At 35.1% G+C, this 21,247-nt stretch overlaps 1 protein-coding gene across 15 annotated transcripts in view; it reads left to right on the top strand.

Annotated features, from left to right (window-relative positions):
- CAMK2D (calcium/calmodulin dependent protein kinase II delta) overlaps positions 1-21,247 on the top strand; it is a 313,065-nt gene that overhangs the window by 94,166 nt on the left and 197,652 nt on the right. For all 15 annotated transcript variants that reach the window (XM_026499226.4, XM_048212367.2, XM_026499219.4 and 12 more), the window contains exon 3: positions 5,525-5,584. In XM_026499226.4, the coding sequence (XP_026355011.1) occupies positions 5,525-5,584 (60 nt within the window). The remainder of the gene's footprint in view (positions 1-5,524; positions 5,585-21,247) is intronic.

Below are 21,247 nucleotides of genomic sequence, written 5' to 3'. Positions count from 1 at the left end.
TGCTATTATAAAGTTAGATGTGGCAGGCAACCTCTAAGATGGCCGTGATCTTTGCTTCCTGGTATTCCTGCCCTTGTATACTTACCTCCCCTTAAAAGTGGGCCATCTTAGGGACTTGCTTCTAGCCAATCTAATATGACAAATATGATGGGATATCACTTCTGTGATTAGGCTAGATAAGATGGTGACTTCCGTTCTGGTAGCAGATTCTTTACCAGAGTGGCTTTGATGAAGCAAGTTGCCATGTTGACACATAACAAGGAAGTGAGGGCAACCACTAGCCAGGAGCTGGCTAGGAACCAAGACCCTCAGCTCCACAGCTTTTGAGGAACTGAGTACTGCCACCAACCATATGGGCTTGGAAACAGATCCTTCTCTAGTCCTTAGATGAGACCCCAACCCTATCTGATATAGTTATTGCAGCCTTTTGAGAGGCCCTAAAACAAAGGGCTCAGTTAAACTATGCCCAGGTCCCTAACCCACAGAAACTGTGAGATTGTAAATGTGTGTTATCTTAAGCTTCCAGAGTTGTGGCTATTTGTTATATCGCAGTGGAAAACTAATACTTTGGTGTATTTGTTAGCTGGGGCTGCCATAACAAAGTAACACATATGAGAGGTTAAACAACAGAAATTTCTTAGCAAATTCTGGAGGCAAGAAGTCCAAGATCAAAGTTTCAACAGGTTGGTTTTTTCTAAGGGCTCTCACCTTGGCTTGTAGATGTCTTCTCCCTCTGTCTTCATGTGGTCTTCCCTCAAGGTATGTCTGTTCTAAATGCCTCTTTTTACAAGAACACCAGTCATGTTGAAGTTGGGCTTACCCTAATGACCTCATTTTAACTTAATTACCCCTTAAAGACCCTGGATCTACATACATACTCATTCTGAGCTAGTAAGAGTTAGGAACTAAACATGAATTTTATAAGACACAGTTCAACCCATAAGAATAGGCTATATAAAATTCTGTAATTATGTTTATCTACATATTGTTCATAAAGATCTTTAAAAAAAAGATCTTTTGTCATCTTATTTTTATTTAATATAATTAAATAGGTATCAGATGATGTATATACATATTAAATAATTATACATAATATATATATCACATGGTATAGCATATGTATTTGCGTATCCCTGTCTTCACAACAAAATTATAATTTCTATAAGCATATGTTTTACATAGGACACTTTGCAGGATTTAAGGTAGTATTAGATGTTTCAAACTGGGTTTAACCTTTTGTGTTTACTTGTATATATATATATTTTAAAGATTTTATTTATTTATTTGACAGAGCACAAGTGGGGGGAGCAGCAGGCAGAGAGAGAGGGAGAAACAGGCTCACTGCTGAGCAGAGAGCCTGACATGGGGCTTGATCCCAGGACCCTGTGATCATGACCTGAGCTGAAGACAGATGCTTAACCGACTGAGGCACCCAAACACCCCTACTTGTATATTTCTAAGTGAGAATATTCTAGAAGTAGCTTATCTTAAGAATGAGAACCTGTTAAAGAGATAGGAAGTTTGAAGAATTTACATTTTACATTTATTTGAGGTGCTTGTAGTTTTAGACAATGGTAAGGCCGGAGAATATCTGTCTTTATATTTGGTAATCCAGATGTAGTGGATACAGTGTTAGAGCCAATCCAATGCTGTGCTGATTCTTTAAAACACTATTTCTATTTGAGTCACAAATAACACTATATACCGATATTGAGTATAGAGATTACTTAAAAAATAACACTATACGTATCTAAAAATTTTTTTCAAAATTGCTAAAAAGAAGTATTATATGACACAGGGTTTTGTTTTGTTTTTATTTTGTTTTGTTTTTGTTTTTTTTGTGGAATATACCAGTGGTTCTCAAAGGTGTGGCCTGTAGACCCAGGAGTCCCCTGAAACCCTCTTAGAGAACCTACAAGGTCAAAATTATTTTCATAGTAAATCTAAGACATTATCTGCTTTCTGTGTGTGTGTCTGTGTGTTGACGTTTATACCTAGATGCAAAAGAAATAGTGGGTATAATTGCTGGGACCTTTGCATGAATCAAGACAGTGGCATGGAACTATACTATTCAATCTGTATTTTTTAGCACTATGCACTTAAGAGACTAAAAAGACCTTACTTCACTGAGGGTTTCACATGATGAACCAGTAAAATTATTACTGTTATTAAATTTTGATCTTTGATCACATATCTTTGCAACAATCTACATGATTAAATGGGAAGAACGTGTAAAGCACTTTTGCTCCATACTGAGGTACAGTGGTTGTCTCAAGGAAAAGTAACTTGTAGTTGTTTGAGCTGGAAGCTGAACTAGATAGTCTTTCATGGGATACCATTTTTACTTGAAATTACAACTGAAAAACTAGCTATGATTATTCGGACTTAGGTTATTGAAAGACATTTTCTCAAAATGAACAAAGTGAGCCTGTTGCTTAAAGGAAGACAACTGACAGCATTTATTGCCAATAATACAGTTCAGGCTTTCAAACAAAAATTAGAATTTTGGAAAACTTGTATTTGCCCATGAGAACATGATGAATTCCCAAATTTAAAGATTGTTCTGGTGATATTAGTGGTGATATTGTTTTATGATAGTATATAATGAAATGTGTCAGTGTTTGGAAGAACTACGTAACATGCTAAACCAATATTTTCCAAATGGTGCATCTTGTTATAAAATTATGCCTGGGTATAAAAGAAGTACAAGAAAGAGCAATGAATTTTAATGTAGCAGAGTAAAATTTTATTTTATTAGAAAATTTATTATATTCATGTTGAAAATTAATTTGATTTAAAGTTCATGACTTTATTGATATGGTTCATAAAGTGCATTGATAAGGTTTCAGATTTCACATGGCAACTAACCTTTAAAAAACTATCACTTGTTGAGTTTTGGGATGATATTGAAGAACAATACCCACAATTATCTGAAAAGGCTGTGACAGTACTCTTTCTTTTCCAGCTATGTATCTTTGTGCGGTCAGATTTTGTTGATATACTTCAACCAAAACAACATAGTACAGTAGATTGAATATAGAAGCAGACACGAGAATACAGCTGTCTGCTATTAATCCAGACATGAAAGAGTTTTGGCAAAGATGTAAAACTGTGCTACTCTTTTTAATTTTTCATTTCAAAATCATTTTTTGAGTATAGTTGACACAGTGTTACAGAAGTTTCAGGTGTACAGCATAATGATTGGGTAAACATTATGCTCTGTTTACCATAAGTGTAGCTACTATTTGTCCTTAATTCTTATTAAAGTGTCATTGACTTTAAAAAAAATAACAGTATTTTTCATAAAAATGTTACTGTGCTGGAGTTAGAAAATCAGAATTTTGCTACTATCATAGTAAAGACTGGTTCAGGTAGGAATCATCACTGAATGCAAAATCTACACGAAAATTTTGATGAAGACCAGGATGTTTTACTGGCCATAAAAAGTCTCACCACATACTTATTAGTGACAAAGGAAAAATAAAAAAAGAATAATATTTAGCAGAGAAATTCAACAGCACCTTGACCTGGTGATCAAAGTTACCCTTTTTGAGAAGAAGGTGGACAATGTGTACGTCCATATGTGACAGCTGGAGAAGGATGGTGTTCTAGCTGAGAATGCATAGCCGAAATCAAATCATGAGCAAACGTGACAATAGCAAAATGAGAGTCATTCTTTTTAAAAGATAGATGTGATATTCTTCAAAATTGTCAGGTCATAAAGAACAAAAACTGTGGAAATATTCCAGATTAAAGGCAACTAAAGAGAGATGACAACTAAGTGCCACATCTGACCCTAGGCTGGATCCGGTGTTAGAAGGCGAAAATCCTAGAAAGGGCATCATTGGGTTAAGTAGACAGAATTAGAACATGGATGGTAAAGTATTGTATTACTGTGGCATTTGCTGAAGTTGATAACTATGCAGTGATTATAAGAGAGTCTCACAATTTTAAGGTAACATACACTGAAATTTTAGGGGTAAAAAAGGGCCTTCATGTTCGTAACTTACCTTCAAATAGTTCAGAAGAAAATTAGTTTAGGTATAAATAAAAACACATATTTGAATATATATATTCATGTGTTAATTAAATGTGTATACATATACACATACACAGACATGTACACATACATAGAACATAAATGATTTTTTAAAATGGGTATAAAGTTAATAATAGATGTATCTGAGAAATCTGTTATATAAAGTGTTTTTAGTTCTGTTCTTCAAATTTTCTGTTTTAGTTATTTCCAAATAAAAAGTTTAAAAATTAAATGCAATAACTTATGTTAATATAATGGGTTCATTATTGTTTTTAAATGAATTAATGTATATTTAACATTTTTCTTAGTTTTACTTCTCATAGAGTAAGCATGAATAGATCTAAACCATATGAATAAAACTCGTTGGGGTCCTTCATAATTTTTAAGAGTGTTATGAGGTTCTGAGACCACAGAGTTGGAGGACCATTGGTATAGACTATGTGTTGGTAGTTATGTTAAGTGTTCCTCTTCTCCTTTTAAGGCTATTTTATGACTCTCGTTAATGAAAGCTGATTTGGTAGATGCCACTAATCACTTAACCTCTTTATGCCTTAGTTTTTATATTTTTTAAAATAAGGATATAGTATTGTCTATTCTCAGAGGGCTATTGTAAATTTTAAGTCCGATATCTACATGAGGCTCTCAACTAATGACCACTCTGCAGTGCTGTCCTTATTGGCAAGGTGTGTTTCTGCTCTGTTATTGTTTCTTTTTGCCATTAATTTTGTGCTTTGGCTAGTGATTTTGGTTCTAAATATATGCACATGAACCAGCACAAAGAAACCAAAGAAGAGTATCAGATAGTTCTTAAAATGCAAGTTTACAGGGGTCATGCCCCTTCAAAGAAATGATTAGGGAAACGTAGAAGGGGGAAGATGAACAAGCAATTTGGGACTTTCGGAAGTCTCTGATTTAAGAAAGAGCATCATAAACCTGGGAAGTTGGACCAATGATTGTATGAAGAGTGGTTGATAGAAAATAGAACTAGACAGGAAATATTTCTTCATTAGGGCCAAATTGTAACCCTACTTAGCACTGTTTCCATGGTATTTCAAATTCCAGATAGGCATCCTCTGATTAAATGTGTATGTGTATATTGGGTTATTTACAGTTGTTGTAATAATATATACTTAAGGTAAAGAAAGAATACTATTGTTTTGTGACAATTTCACCGTTTTCTCGGCCCTGTCTAAATTCAGCTATATTCTGTATCTCACTCTATCAAGTGTCAAGCCAATGAAAAAGAAAGAAAATTAGATTGTTAAACTATATTATGTTCACCTAATTGCAAATAAAAAAGTGTGGCTTTATTCTTTTCAACTTTTTCTTTTTTACAGATAACTATAACTGTTAATACAAGAAATTAGCACTTTATAAGAAGAGATCAAAAGATACATAAGTGTAAAGGCTTTATGTCATTTTGATATGCTATTTATTGTCTTTTAATCTTTTTTGCTGAGACTTATGATTTATTTTTTAAAACAGATCATCAGAAACTGGAAAGAGAAGCTAGAATCTGCCGTCTTTTGAAGCACCCCAATATTGGTAAGGAAATCTTTTCAATGTACTCTAAATGTTAATTAAAGTTTATGTTATGTATTTTTTAACCACAGTAAAAATGTTACTTTAGTAATCTAGACTATTTGTAACTTTTAAGAAATAAGTTCCTAATTTTTGGTTTTGGTTACATTTGATTCTTCAAAGTTTTTGAAACATTTTTCAAAAGGTAGCAGTTAATATATTAATACCTTAAAAATAATATAAAGTATTATTAATTGAATAGTGCTTTTATGTGTCTTCAAGGATTGTTCAGCTGCTGCTGCTACAGTTTGAAGAGAAGAATTTATGTCATTATTTTAGTCAGCTAAATTACTTTTTACGTATCCTGTAGGAATTTTCCTATAATAATTGATTTTCTTCCAGAAACTAGTAAAACTATTTTACAATATTATCCCTAATGAATTATGAAATAACATGATAATGTTCAAAATAAAAAATTGATGAATATAAGAAAAATAGAAGAAACAAAGGAAAGAAAAAGAACAAGAAAAACAACAAAAAGAACGAGAACATGATTCTGTGACCATAGTTTTGATTATTGTAGATAAATGTCACTTCCCCAGCTCTGAGTTTTATTGTCAGCCAAATTATTTGTGATGTAAAAGTTGTGAGAGAGGGAGTGAGATAATGCAGTAGGATTGCAAAATCATTCCCTGAGAAGGTTTATGGTTCTTCTACTTTTGTGAATGGGACTGTTCAGTTTCTATTCCTGACTTGAAGTTTCTAGTGTCCTGCATGCTTCTTAGGTTCTTAAGTGAATCAGTGGACACTACCAAGTAAATCTGAAGCATTAACAAACCAGCAGCTGTCTAATATGAACCTTCTGGTTGAAGAGGGAACAACTCTAAAATGTAAATCTACCTCTTGATAAGTGTTTTGCCCTGATGACAGTCTTTGGCATTTCTTGGTTGGCTCTTATTTTGCCAGGCTTGGCATAACAAAGTACGACAGATTAGATGGCTTTAACAGAGAAACTTATTTTCTTATAATTCTGTAAGCAAGAAGTCTGAGATCAAGGTGTTAGGGTTTGTTTCTTCTGATGCCTCTCTCCTTGGGTTGTAGATAGATGTCTTCTCCCTGTGTCTTCACATGGTCTTGTCTCTGTTGTCATTTTTTCTTCTTATAAGAGCACCATCATATTGTATTAGGGTCCACCCTGATGACCTCATTTTAACTTAAATTCCCTTTCAAAGACTTTATCTTCAAATACAGTCACTTTCTGAGGTCCCAGGGTTGAGACACAATTTTGGAGAGACACAATTCAGCCGATAATATTGGCTAACAAGAAATTACACAGTATGACCCTCTATGGTTCAAAGAGCACTGCTCTTGCTCAGGTTTAAGATAAATGAAATTTTTGTTTGATTTGCTTTGTTATTCTTGTGAATAAGAGTTGTTATTTGTTTTGTTTTTAATCAAGGTCCTTCTGTGAAACTCCGTTTTTGTAGATAAACTGGTTTTCCTCATTTCCTATAGGAGACCAAAGTCAGACACTCAAACTAAAACAAGAACAATTTTCATTTTGAAACCCCATGCAGAATAACCTTACTAACAAAGGGGAATTTGTACACTAGGAAAAGTTCTCAAGTTTTTTGACATAGCACCATCAACACACTCTGACACTGCATATAATTTTTTTCAGTGGTCCATAGCAACCAATGTCATGCTCCCTGGTCGCCTCACTTGAGGTTTTCTTCCATCTTTCAAGATTTCAGGAGTACAAAATGAACTATAGAAATTCCAGGTCCTTGAATTCTGAGATCCTTTTCTAAGCACAAGAGAGATTTTTTAGTGGTCCTGTACTATAAGATGGGAATCATAAATAGATTAAACTTATAAGACACACTTTCAAATATCATAACAGTGGCAAATTACTCATATTATTCATTCACTCAACAAACTAATTTTCTGGGAATACAGTAGAAATACAACAGACCATTATACCTGCCCTCACATAGATTGCATTTTTGAGGTAGACAGTAAACAAAGTATAGGATGTTATATTGTGACAAGTACTTAGGGGGAAAAGAGTAGGAAATGGAAATTGGTTATGTTGGAGGATTATGATTTCAGATAGTTGGTCAGGATGACTTAACTGAGAATGAAATTGGAATCAAGACCTAAAAAACAGGAGGAAGTAAGTCGTTTGGCTCTCTGGGGGGGGAAAAAAAGCATCAACAGATAGAGGGAACAAATAGCTTGTGTAAAAACCCTGAAGCAAGAGTTTACCCAGTCGAGTCCATCAAAACTTTTTTCTAATTGGAGAAATGTGGATAAGTTATTTTTCATACTACCTTAACTTAATTGATTATCTTAATTAATCTTCATGTTATGCAATTTGACAATGTTGTATTTACTTATACAAAGAGAAATGATTAAATACCAACAGTAATAGTCAAAAATACTAAGCAGCAGTGAACAAAGGAATGTTTTAAAGATAGATGCCATGATGGGTATCTGAGGATATCCTGGAGAGTAGGGGCGAACAGTGCCATAAGCAGAGTGCTGCTATTCCTCTTGAGTTTGTTGCACTCGGTTAACGGTTTCACATAGAGCACTTGTCCTTGCTCACTACTGGTTCAGTTTACTCAGGGAAAACAGCATTTAGTCCTGATTCTCCTGAAATACAGATAAAGTGATACCCAGCATGAGACTCTTACCTCTTCTTCCCTTTCCTCCACTCTGTTATTTACTAGGTTATCTTAAAATCTGGCAGGTTTTAGAACTTGAAGGAAGGAAATACTACTTTTGACAATTTTTCCTCCTGTGAAATTTTGCTTTTTACTTTTTTATTTTTTATGTGCCTTCTTTTTGGCACAAAATCGATAATCTGAGAACTTGAAAGTAAAACCCTTTCTCCCTGAGCTTTTTCATGATGGATTCTTATCTTTTAGATAGCAATTTAAATGTGAACTTTGCATGTATATCTTGCCTGACAAGCCACTCTAATGTAGCGACAAAGATTGTTCCTTTGACCAAAATTAGGCAGGCTCCTTTGAGCCCTCTTTTTGACTAGGCCTTGTCTTGGGCCCTATACTCAACTGGCCTAAGTTAGTCTTAGCAAAGAATCTTACCAACTAAAGAAACACATAAACCAACTAAAACTGGTAATTCATAAACCACTCTTTTTTTTTCTTTAGTGTTTTTTTAATGTTTTTCTAATTTTCAAAGTAAAACGCAGTGGAAAGTTTGGAAAACACAGTCATGTCTGAAGAAGAAACCAAAGGAAATGACTTTTCATATTTGTTGTATTCATTTCTACCTTTTGTTGATAAATTTTATGTGTATGATAACTTCAGCATTCTCTTCTACACATTATTTTCATACCCATTTAAGTAAATCATGAAAACATAATTTTTAAAATTGTTTTACTTAACAAAATTTATTTAGTGTTGTGGTCATTGCCAGCCGTGTTCTAAGGCCCAACACACTGGTGATGAAGTGGTAATCAAGAGAAACAATGTCTCTGCTTTCCCAAAGGTCACACCATAGTGTAAGAAGATAGGCCATAAACAAATGACCATCAGTATAATGTCATAGAGATTAGTTCTATGCAGGGAATGAAAATAGTGTAAATTGACACCAGGGGATTGGGTGGCTACTATCAAAGACAAACATAATCAGACACTCATTTAAGTCAGTAGATAGATTTTATTCAATATTATTGCATTAGGAGAAAGAGCTGAGCTCAATTCCAAATATAGCAAAGACAACTAGGGATTTCTAGCCAAGGAGCAGAATGAGGGGTCAGTGAATTGAAAATTGCTGAGAGGAAATATCAGACGTAGGGGGATTCTTACTGAACTTGCTCAACTACTGTATTAAAGGAAGGCCAAAGGCTTAGACATCAAGGGTGAGGGATGAAGAACTTGATTAGATGTCAAGGGTGATCACATATCAAAGATGGAGGGATGACTTGGTAGGATTCTTTGCTAAGACTAACTTAGGCCAGTTGAGTATAGGGCCCAAGACAAGGCCTAGTCAAAAAGAGGGCTCAAAGGAGCCTGCCTAATTTTGGTCAAAGGAACAATCTTTGTCGCTACATTAGAGTGGCTTGTCAGGCAAGATATACCTGCAAAGTTCACATTTAAATTGCTATCTAAAAGATAAGGATCCATCATGAAAAAGCTCAGGGAGAAAGGGTTTCAGGCAGAGTAAACTCCCTCTGTTAGGGGAAGAGTCAGAGGATCAGCATGTAGCCCACCATGAGTGAAAGAGAGAGAGTGTGACCTGACATGGGTCAGAAGGATACGTAGATGTCTGACCGTGTAGGGCTTTGGAAATCAGTTTAGAGTGTTTAGGTTTTATTCTAAGTGCAGTGGGAAGCCAATGGAAGGATGATAAGCAAGAGTGTGTCATCATCTGATTTATTCTGCCTGCTGTGTGTAAAATGGGTTGTAGTCACATGAGCACAATCAGAGATAATAGTACTCCATTAGTTCATTAGAATCCAGTGTTTATTACCCTTGGCTCCATCTTTTCGGTAAGAATTTAGTAGATCCGGGCTGACTTCTGTGCACGCCACACAGTCCATGCAAAGTACCGTGCATTTTTTGGCTCAACAAATTTGGGAGTGCAGGCAATTTCCTAAGCAGCTCCATCTTTGCCCTGTCTTCAGAGCAGCTAGCCAGACTATTTTGTTTGAGCCCCAAACTAGAAATATTACAGCTAACCTTATCTTAAGGTGTTGAAGCAATTTGGAAGGAACATCTTACGTCAAGCTTCTGTTAATTAGCTTATTTTTATTATTATGTTCATCCTTTATCTTAATAAAATGGGCTTATTTTCTGTTGAGTTATAAATAGATCTGTGGTAAATCAAATAGTTTGAACTATATGTTAACATATCTGCTAAGTGAAGGAAAAATATTTTTAAGGTAGTGAAATAAAATACTTGAGGTAATAGCCAAATTGTTCTCAAAATTATTTTATATTTCTATTGCTTTCAATAATAATGATAAGCATTATTATTGAGGAATTTTTTGAAACCTATGGTGGAAGTCCAAATAACTCAAAACAAGAGAAACTAGAGAGATCAGACAAAACACTCATTTAATGCAAGTATATAAATCTGAAAAGAAGTGGGCCAGGAGAGGAAAAGAGAAAATGTCAGCAACTTTGATCTGATTCACCTGAGGTCCCAAGTGAGACGATACCCACTTATTCTTTATTTGTAAGGAGATCAATATTTGAGACAACTTTTCAGTTGGCGGGATGATAAATTTTGTGGCTGGGCTATCCCATTCTCTGAAGACCTGAATTTACACTTTGTGTAGACTTTAGAAAGAGCAAGACAGTTTTTTGAAAGTGTAAGGGAACATTTATATTTGTAGATCAATACCTCCTTTGTAAGGTAAGCCTTTGGTGATATGGCTCAATGAATCCCTGTAGCTAGAAGCCAAAGGAAGGCCTGTGTGGCCTTTAATAAAAAGAATCTAGTCTGGACTAGTGCCCTGGGGCCCCTAGTTCAATTAGTTAACCATTCATAATATCTTAATGATTATCACCTTCCTACCAGCTCTGTGAGCCACTACCCCAAAACACATAAACACATTCATTCATTATTGTAAGATGTAATAGAAAATTAAAGACACAATAGTAATGGAAAAGTCTGTAGACTCAGTGAACCCCACTTTATTCTGCTTCTGACACTGGGTCTGTTCAGTGAACTGCTGAAGCATATTCCATTTTCTTATTAATGTCTAGTTGCTCTCTTTGTAAAGCAGAGAAAATATTTACCATTTTATTTTCTTCTGAGAATTGTTAGGGAGAACTAGGTAGTGCATCTTATCTTTTTGGTGAGGACTTAATAAGCTTTGGAAGATACTTAATGTAAATAAACAGTTGGGTAAATTATTAAGGGGCATTACTTATACCATATACCACCTAATTGATCATTTCTTAGTGTCTGGTTGCTTTTTCCTGAGAGATATATACTCAACAGTGGAAAAACATTTCAGAAGCTTTTATGTTTAATTCATATACATACATATATTTATATAATCCATATATATAATCAGAGAATCACAGTATTTCAGTAACAGAGATCTTATAGTTATCTAGTACAAACTCTTATTTTTTTATTGTGGAAACTAAAATTTTCTGTATCTATATGACTTATCCAAAGTCACAGTTCTTTAATGATGTTGTCAAGCCTAAATTCTTGATATCCTCTGTATAAAGAGATACTAATGTTTAAGGGAACCTGACTTGTAGCAGCAAGATTGAAAAGGTGTTGGTAATCGTGTTCCCTTTCAAGGAGAATTTTGAAGTTGTTTTTGCTTCAAATCCACCCTCCCCAACATAGAGGAAAAAAAATTAAGTTAAAAACTTCAAATACTGATAGAAGAAAAGAAAACTTTGTAAGTTTTGGAGAGCATAAGCAACACCTGTCTACTCTGATATGGAACCACATGTTCCATGGAGATACACTGAACAGGGTTTATAGTTTGACATATATAACAATACATAAAGTTACATATGCTGACAGGTAGAGATTAGAAAATATATAAAGCCTTTACTTACTATATAAGCAGGTTTTCCATGCCCATGAGGGATAATTTATGGCATCTAGGATTTATATAATTTCCTTTTCCTAAAATGTGAAGCTGGAAGAGCCCTTAGGAATTATCTAAATCCAGCCTAGATTCTGCAGATGGGAGTTTGGAGGTTTCAATAGGGAGGTAATGCCCAAGGTCACATACACATCTCCAAAGGGATTAAAAATGCCACAACCTGCTTATTACTTTGCTTTGCATGTAGTGTTTTTCCTTTACCCTGACCTTAAGAGGCATGGTGTCATACTCTACAACTAATATTTTAATCTCAATCTTAGATCTCCCTATATTTTGCAAATAATCCTTAAGTTAAATATCATACCTCTAATTTTTACAAGACAAAATTAAGTCATTTTTGTTTGCTTTTTGGTTTTAACAACATTTTACCTTTTTGTTCTACTCCACATGCAGTCCTCTTCCAGGTTCCTAGAATTTATAAGATACCGTCCTAATAATATTGTATGTACAAGCTTAAATTCAGTAAAAACTTATCTTAAATATTATCAAATGATTAAATTGCCTTATATGTCTATTGCTACAGTATTTCAGTTTTGAATCCTTTGAAAGTCATGGGAAAGGAGGACAGAGTTAGTGCAGAGTAAATGTTAATTGGTGTGCTGAGAAAACAAAGTTAATGATTTTGAATGACACTCAAGTCTTTTTCAGTGTTATGAGAAATTGAACAACATTGCAAGAGAATGATACTTAAAGTTTTTCTCTATGACCTCCCCCATTATTGGCAATTATGCCTAATATTCATAAGTTTGTAATTATACAAGAATAAGTAATTTTTATTGCTAAACAACTTGCTCTACTGACTTTTCAACAGATAAAAGGTAATTTAACATAATTCAGTAGAAAAAAGCAAGGTACTCTTGTTTCATGTTCACCTTTTATTTGATTAAGTCTCACCTTTTTATCTTGATTATTTGGTGTGAAGGCTAAATTACTTCTCAGAATATCTCACTGTCTGCAGAATTGATTACCCTCTCAATAAATGTGAGAAGCAGCACAGAGATATTTTTTCCCAGCAAATAATTATTCTCAAAATTTCTCATTATCTTTTGTAGCTTTTTCTTTTTTTCTTTTGTTCATTTAATATGGTACCAGTGATGTACCCTTCGTAATTTTTCGTTGAAAGTTAAATTCATCATCACCTGAAGTAAACATTTAGTAGAAAGATAAAATATGGATATAAAAAACAGTGATACAATATAACATTTTAAATTCTCTTTTAATTGATGAGTTTGGATATGAATCATTTTTTAATTGTCTGCTTTGTAAATAAATTATTTTTTCCATGTATCAATGAAATGGCCACTTCCCTGAGTTATATTAGAATAGTTGGATTTGATATGAAACTGTGGAGAAAAAATGGTTCTTCGTTTGAAGGACAATTTGTGATTTCGACTTACTGGATAGAGCACTTTGATCTATCAATGATAATACTTAAATATATCCTCTGTCTTATTCTACTAAACCTATTTTATTTCCACCTTTTCCTGTCTTCACTATGTTCAGGGTACAATCTCGTATCTGAGTATTGGAAGCTTACAATAGTTTCTTGGGCTCAGAATTGTGCCCTAAACTGAAACTTTGAAAGAAAAAATAGTTGCCAACGTCACTAGCACCTTTTTGTTTGGGGCTTGAGTTATAGAGAATCCCCTCTCCACCTCCTTACCTTACCCTGGGTAAAAACAGCTCATGTAGCCTGGAAATGCTGAAAGGAGCTGAGGAACCTCTTAATCACTTAAAAATCATTGCTTTCTCCCTTTCTTCTGATAGTTTTGACAATAAAAATAAACTTGAATACAATAAGCTATTGTGTTGAGATTTGAAGATGGGCTAAATAAAAGAAAAAAAATTAGGTTGAAATTCCAGTGAACTTTGTCACTACAATTAATAGCAGAGCTGTTAACTGTGTTATCAGACACTCATCTAAATGCTTTCCATGCATCCAGTCTTTTACTCTTCAAAACAAACAAGTGCCATTCTTGTCTCCATTTTACAGACAAAGAATATAAAGCCCAAACAGGCTACATAGACAACCAAGGTCAAACAGCTAGTGAGTAGTAAAGTTGAGATTCCAGCCTGCACATCCTGGTATCACCATCGTATGGTTGTATAACTCTGAATTAGTCACAGTGTTATTTAATAAGTAAAGAATCTCCAAATTTTATTAAGATGAGTTAAAATAACAGCAGACTGAAATCCTTTCCAAGAGATACTATGTAATTTTGCTATTTATTTCTAGTCCTTACTCTAGGGGGGAAATAGCATAAGATTATTGAAACACTTATGGCAAATATAGATATTATAGAACTAATTATATTTTAATGACAGTAATTTTCGGCATCTTTGTGAAAAACCTTTTAAGCGGTTGTATCCGGCCCTAAATTAATTATTTACTTGCTGTGCAAGACTGTCTTTTACTCTCGTCTTATTGATGGGGAAGATGAATGACAAATATCTGTCAGAAAACAATGAAGGTTAAGGAAACAAACGAACAACAGTAATTGATGTGTAACATATGACAAATTTTTTAAAAAACTGTTCTTTAAATTGTAGAAAAAGAATCGGGATATGACACTTGTGAGATGATGGATTCCTAAGATCAGATAAGTCCTTGGAGTTCTAGCAGGGAGCCCGACACAGGGCTCAATCCCAGGACTCTGGGATCACGACCTGAGCTGAAGGCAGACGCTTAATGACTGAGCCACCCAGGCGCCCCTATTTTTTCTTCTAATATCTTAAAACAATCATTAGATGAGTCTTTTTTTAAATCTACATTTGATTTCAGAATTAATATTACCAGCCTGGGTAAAGGTAAAATGAAAAAAAGACGAGGAAAATAAAAGTATATATAATATGCAAGTTGTCTTCTATTTACAGTGATTAGTATTAAGCGTGGAGTTGAATACGGCTAACTCTATTGCACTTAAAATACTGAAAGATCATTACAACGATGAATGAGCCATAGTCCTTGACCACTAGTTCACAATTTTGGAGGGCAGATAGTTCTTTGTGTAACTAAAATGTAATGTGGTTATGTTCTTTAATGACACTCTTACTAAAGTGCCATGAGAGCACTAAGGACTAAACTAAGAATTTTAACTGAAATACATTGGATAATGGAAAGAGTTTTTGCCATAAAGAAGTAGGTATTGTACTCAATAGCAGTGCAGAAAGACAAAACAACCAAAGGAAAAAATCAGTTGTAAAAGTTCATGTTACACTTGAAGAATGCTAGAAAATCTGGAATGATTGGAGTATACTGGGTGTGTTGGCCAAAAAGCTTGGTTGGAATGATAACAGAGAGTCTTGACTTTTCTATGCTGAAGCATTTGATCTCTAACCTTGAGAAATGAGGAATTATTAAAGATGTATTTATTTGACTCATATGATTGTATTGGTTCCTTAGAAAAACAATTTTGGCAGTAATAAACATGATTTTGTGGAGTCGGGAGAAATTTGTGTTGAAAGAGCATTTGTAAGTCTTTCGAATTAATTTATATATAGGGGAAATGATGAATTCCTGAACCATGGTAATGGGAACATAGATGGTAAGAAGGGCAAAAATACAGAGATATTGTGAGGGTAGAATTAGGAGATCTTGGGCAGTACTTAAATTGTGATAAATGAGAGAGAAAGTGGTTTCTCTGAAGTTTTTAAGTTTGGGTGACTGGAGAGATGTTGATTTCATTAAGAATAGGAACAAAGGAGGAAAAGTAAGTTGGGAGAAATCAGATATTTAGTTGATTTGAGAACATGATGAAAGTATTTTTTTTTTAAGATTTATTTTTTTAATTGAGAGAAAGCACAAGCAGTAGGGACAGAGGGAGAGGGAAAGAGAATCTCAAGCATACTCTAACCTGGGGCTCAATTTCATGACCCTGAGATCACGACCTGATCTGAAACTAAGAGTTGGAGGCTTAACCAACTGTGCCACCCAGGCACCTCTGATAAAAGTATTTTTTAAAGATTGGGAAATACCTTTTATGGGGGGCCATGGACAAAGAAGGAAAAATAGAAATAGCAAATGACACCCATAAAACCCTGATCATTTACTTTTTGCTAAAAACTCTAAGCCTTTCCCCATTTGGGCATTCCTCTTCAGGATGGAAGTATTTGGCAATGGTTATGATCGTCCCTTCTAGAACAAGAGAATGTAGGTAGACCTTTGGTTTGGGGTCCTTTTTTTCATGCAGGAAGTAAAGAGAGTCAAGTTGAATTCTCAGAATATCTTTTGAATAAATAAGATAGTTGCTGGACCAATTTTATCACCTAACTGTGGCTGAATGTTTCTAGAGTGTTCCCCCACATTCTGTCAACTAGAGTAAGGCTCACTTTTCACTAATCTCTCATGCCTTAGCCAAACATATATCTTTTAAATGACTCAGTAATTTGATAATTACTTTAATTAGGATGTATCTTATCTGACTACCATGTGGGATACCACATAGAGCTCTAGAGAGTGTGAATATGTATTTTGGAGACATTTACATGTACGAGAGTTAAAGTGGATAAAGGCAAACAGCAACATATTATGAAGAGGGTCAAAGACAGATGATCACTAATACCTGGCCATAAGGAGCATGAAAATGGTTTTTTTAAGGCCAATAACAACAATTTTCTTAGATTATTTTTATTCTGAATGTGCTTTAAAACAAAATAGATGTAAAATATATAAAATTTTATTCTGGATGAATAAAAGGAAGTTTGGGAACAAAATATTTGGAAGTGTAAAAATAGCAATATAGGCTTCATTTTAGCAATAACAGTTTAAATGTGTTGATCTTAGGCTTATATCAATTTTTACTCTTAAAACTATAAGGAAAGGACCAAGACTATTTTCTTAACGGACTTAATTTTGTTGGCGCTACAATGAAATTACTATATTGAATATAATATTTTTTCTTCTGCCAGTTGCCATCCCCCAAACAATGTCTCATTTAGAAACTGGTAGTACCAAATATATATTTAAACTTATTTGCTAGGAACTTGACAAGAGAAGAGCCCTGATAAAACATGGTTTTCAAATGTCATTCTCATATCTATAGATTATTCCAGTGACCTTTTCTTTTGATATTCCTTTTTATAAATCTGCCCTTTAAAATTAAATTACATCTTCTGGTCACTTTCTAAGAATACATTCATAATATGGACAATATAAATGAGATAAGGCCACTCCCTTTCCCCCACCCTCAAAAGCCAAAGAACCATTGATTTAAGGTAGGTTTTCAACCCGGAGAGATTTTGTAGCATTTACTCTTTCCTCTCCCTGGGGACATTTGGCACTATGTGTTTAGGTCATTAGAACTGGAGGTGCCCGTCTGGCATTAATTGAATAGAGGCCATAGATGCTACTAACATCCTATAATGGATAAGACAGCACCTCACAATAATGAATTATTTGGTCCAAAATATTGATAGTGCTGAGATTGGGAAACCCTGATTTAAGGGAAGAGCAACAACAATAACAACAATACAGCAAAAAGCTAGACTTAACTTGATTTAGCTCTGGACCCATGCAGCTTTCTTATATATAGTAAAAAAAAAATAGTCACCATGTCTCCTTAAATGAAGGACAAGTAAGCAATGACACTTAGACTATCCTGTGAATAGAAATTTCTAAAATATTCCCTTTTAACCAAAGAGTAGAAAAATAACTAGTTTAAACGTCAGTCATAAATGAGATGAAGTCACAGATTAAAATATTGTTTTTTCCTAAATCATTGAAAAAGGATATTTATGTATTTGAAGTTTTTTTTAAATTTAAAGCAAGGAGTAAACTATGTAAGTTAATATTAAAGTAAAATGAGGAGAATATTTCCTAAGAATAACAAGAGAAGTAATTCTCTGAGAACTAATTTTATCTTCATTGTCAATCATTTTGATTTTATCTCTTTTTGGATCTTGAACCTTGTTCAGATAAACTTTTATAGGCCATAGATTATTCTCCTTATCCATAAAATTACATATTGATGCCAAATTTTTCATGTAGTTTGAAATATTTCAGAGACTACTAGAGCCCAAATATGGACCTTTCTCCATAGATTTCATATTAAAACAGAAACCTTATTTTGAAGAAATATAGTAAAATGGTCTCTTAATTTTAAATGTGACTCTCATGTTAGTCTTAATGACCTTGTAATTCACATGAAAAGATTTACAAATTTCTCTCCACTTCAACTCCTATCTTATTAAAGTGTGCATTTTGGGTTGGGGATGTGGCCTGACTGTGGAAGGGAGAAATACCACCCAGCTGACTTGGTATTTAAAGTGCTGGACTGATGGGGCGCCTGGGTGGCACAGTGGTTAAGCGTCTGCCTTCGGCTCAGGGCGTGATCCCTGAGTTCTGGGATCAAGCCCCACGTCAGGCTCTTCCTCTATGAGCCTGCTTCTTCCTCTCCCACTCCCCCTGCTTGTGTTCCCTCTCTCGCTGGCTGTCTCTCTCTCTCTGTCAAATAAATAAATAAAATCTGAAAAAAAAAAAAATAAATAAAGTGCTGGACTGGGACACCTGGGGTGGCTCAGTCAGTTCAGGGTCTGCCTTCAGCTCAGGTCATGATCCCAGGGTCCTGGGATCAAGCCCCACATCAGGCTCCCTGCTCAGGGGGGAGCCTGCTTCTCCCTCTCCCTCTGCCCCTCCCCCTGTTTGTGTTCTCTCTCTCTCTCTTTCTCTTGCTCTCGCTCTCTCTTTCAAATAAATAAATAAAATCTTAAAAAAGAATAAACTGCTGGACAGAAACTGAACTAAACTAGTTTAGTCTTACATGTATTTATGCCTATTTATACCTCCACATTACTAATATACCTCCCACCTAAAGAATTTGTTAAGAAAATGAATAATGTAAGATTTTGGATATGTATCTAGTGTAGAGAATAAACTGCTTTTGAGACAATTTAGAAGTATCTAATTAAAGTGAAGCATAGAAATTGCATTGTAAGCGGAAGTTAACCTAACATAGACTGGTGCTGATGTATGCTAATTACAATCCTTTAAAAGTCTGTTTATTGAAATGCCTGGGTGGCTCAGTCAGTTAAGCGTCTGACTCTTGATTTTGGCTCAGGTCGTGATCTCAGGGTGGTGAGATAGAGCCCTACATTTGCCTCCATACTGGGCATGGAGCCTGCTTAAGATTCTCTCCCTCTCCTTTTCCTCCTCCCACCCCTCACCAAAAGAAATCTGTTTATTAAAACACATTTTATTAGGCAGTTTTGGCAAGCCTGATTTCTTACTTCACATGCTAAAGGATAGTGAAATTTATTTAAATAAAATAGATCATTTAATCTTTTAACTAATTTTGACAGGTCTTCTCCCCAATTAATCCAAATCAGTGATGTGTTAATGTAACAGTTGCAAAGCATCTCCCAATAAAATGAAAAAAAAAAAATGTTGTAACTCTCTCCCAAGGTTTTTCTAAAAACTAAAAAATGCTATTTTTTGAGACAGTAAGTGAAGGGGCATGTTTATGTTGTAGTTACTTGTTTTTAGTTTGCGAACATTTTAATGTTTAGTGAGTAGCAATATCCCATTTCTAACAGGATTGCTCTGGTCAGGGTGAGTCTGACCATGTCTCTCCTCTGCTCAGAAGCTGCTCGTGACTTCCTACTTCACTCAGGGGCCAAGTCCTAGAGCCCTCACAATGGCCTGAGGCCTTATACAAGGATCGCCTGCCCCTTTATCTTCTGCTCTTAGCTCATCTTCTTTCCCTCTCGCTTGCTCTGCGCCAGCCCCTCTGCGCTCCTTGGGGGTTCCCGAGCTGCACCCTGTGTTCCTTCTGAGGGCACTGCTCCTCCCCCTCCCACACAGGGATGCTGGCTCGCTTCCTTTAGGCCACTGCTCAGCTATGACCTCATCCAGGAGGCTTTCCCTGATAGCTCTGCATAAAAAAGCAGCCTTCTTCGACCCCATGCCCACTTGCAGTCCCTATCTTCCTTCCTTGCTTGGTTTTTTTCTCTGTAGCCTTTATCATGATACTGAATATTTACTTGTTTATTGATTTTCTACCCGTTAGCATGTAAACCCCAATGAAGGCAGGGACTTTGCTTATTAAATGTATCCCCTGTACCTAAAATAGTGTTTGCCTAGAGTCTGTGCTCAGTAAGTAAATGTTGCAGGCATTAAACAATGCATGTTAAACAGTAAACATATTTTTATTAAGTGCAGGTAATCTGAAGGGGAACAAACACCTCTATTAATATAATTGGAAAAAATATATAAATTTTAACCTAGGACACAGCTGTTTTATTCAAGCAGAGGGCTCGTCCATAGAACTTTGGTTTTCCTCTGGCTAAAATGAGTATCAGTGGGCTCAGCAAGCCCACACCTAAACAAAGATTACAAAAACAGGAGAGCAAACATACAGCTTCTACCTGGTTTGGAAGATCAACAAACCATGTGAATTAGCATACCTCTTTTTACTCCTGGTCTTCCTGAACAACCCTTATCACTCTTATCACTTAGTCTGAAATTCCCATTCTACTGGCTGGAATCTTGGCCCAGACCCCTCTTGGTAATCTTTGGCAAATTTCCCACACAACCTGGAGAATCTGAGTCAACTTTGTTGAGTGTCAGGGTCTCTGTCTCTTTTATCTTGCTGATACCTAAAACTGTCAGCTGCTTCCCCACCTTGGGGAGCATTTTAATGATACCCAGGGAAGCAGAACTGTACTGTCAATTAAGGTCACCAATTTTTTTTTTCTCTTGGCTAGTGAATCTCATTCTTAGACATTTATGGGATTTTTTTTTTGTTTCAGATTATGTCTGAATTTACATATCCATGCGCTCTTTCCAAAAGAACTTTGAGCCCTGACTTTTTCTCATACTTTTAAACTTTTGCCTTGTAAAAACCTTGGCCAGGTTTGTCCACATGTGGCAGATGTGCTGCTCTCTAAGCCATGAATCCGACAGGGTGTTATCTTTTCTGTTTATGCTGATATTGTTAAGGTCTTTTTTCTTTTTGTATCTAATTGTCGCCCTGTCCTCCCAAAACATCTTGAGTCTACCAGGGTCTGCACCTCTCATGAATGGCCTCAGTTGAGAATTTGCCTTTATTAATAACACAAAACCATTCTGACAACAATAG

The sequence above is a fragment of the Ursus arctos genome, unplaced genomic scaffold, assembly GCF_023065955.2.
Source record: "Ursus arctos isolate Adak ecotype North America unplaced genomic scaffold, UrsArc2.0 scaffold_11, whole genome shotgun sequence".
Lineage (NCBI taxonomy): Eukaryota > Metazoa > Chordata > Mammalia > Carnivora > Ursidae > Ursus > Ursus arctos.
Note: the sequence above shows the minus strand (reverse complement) of the source record. Positions and strands in the feature narration are given on the sequence as shown.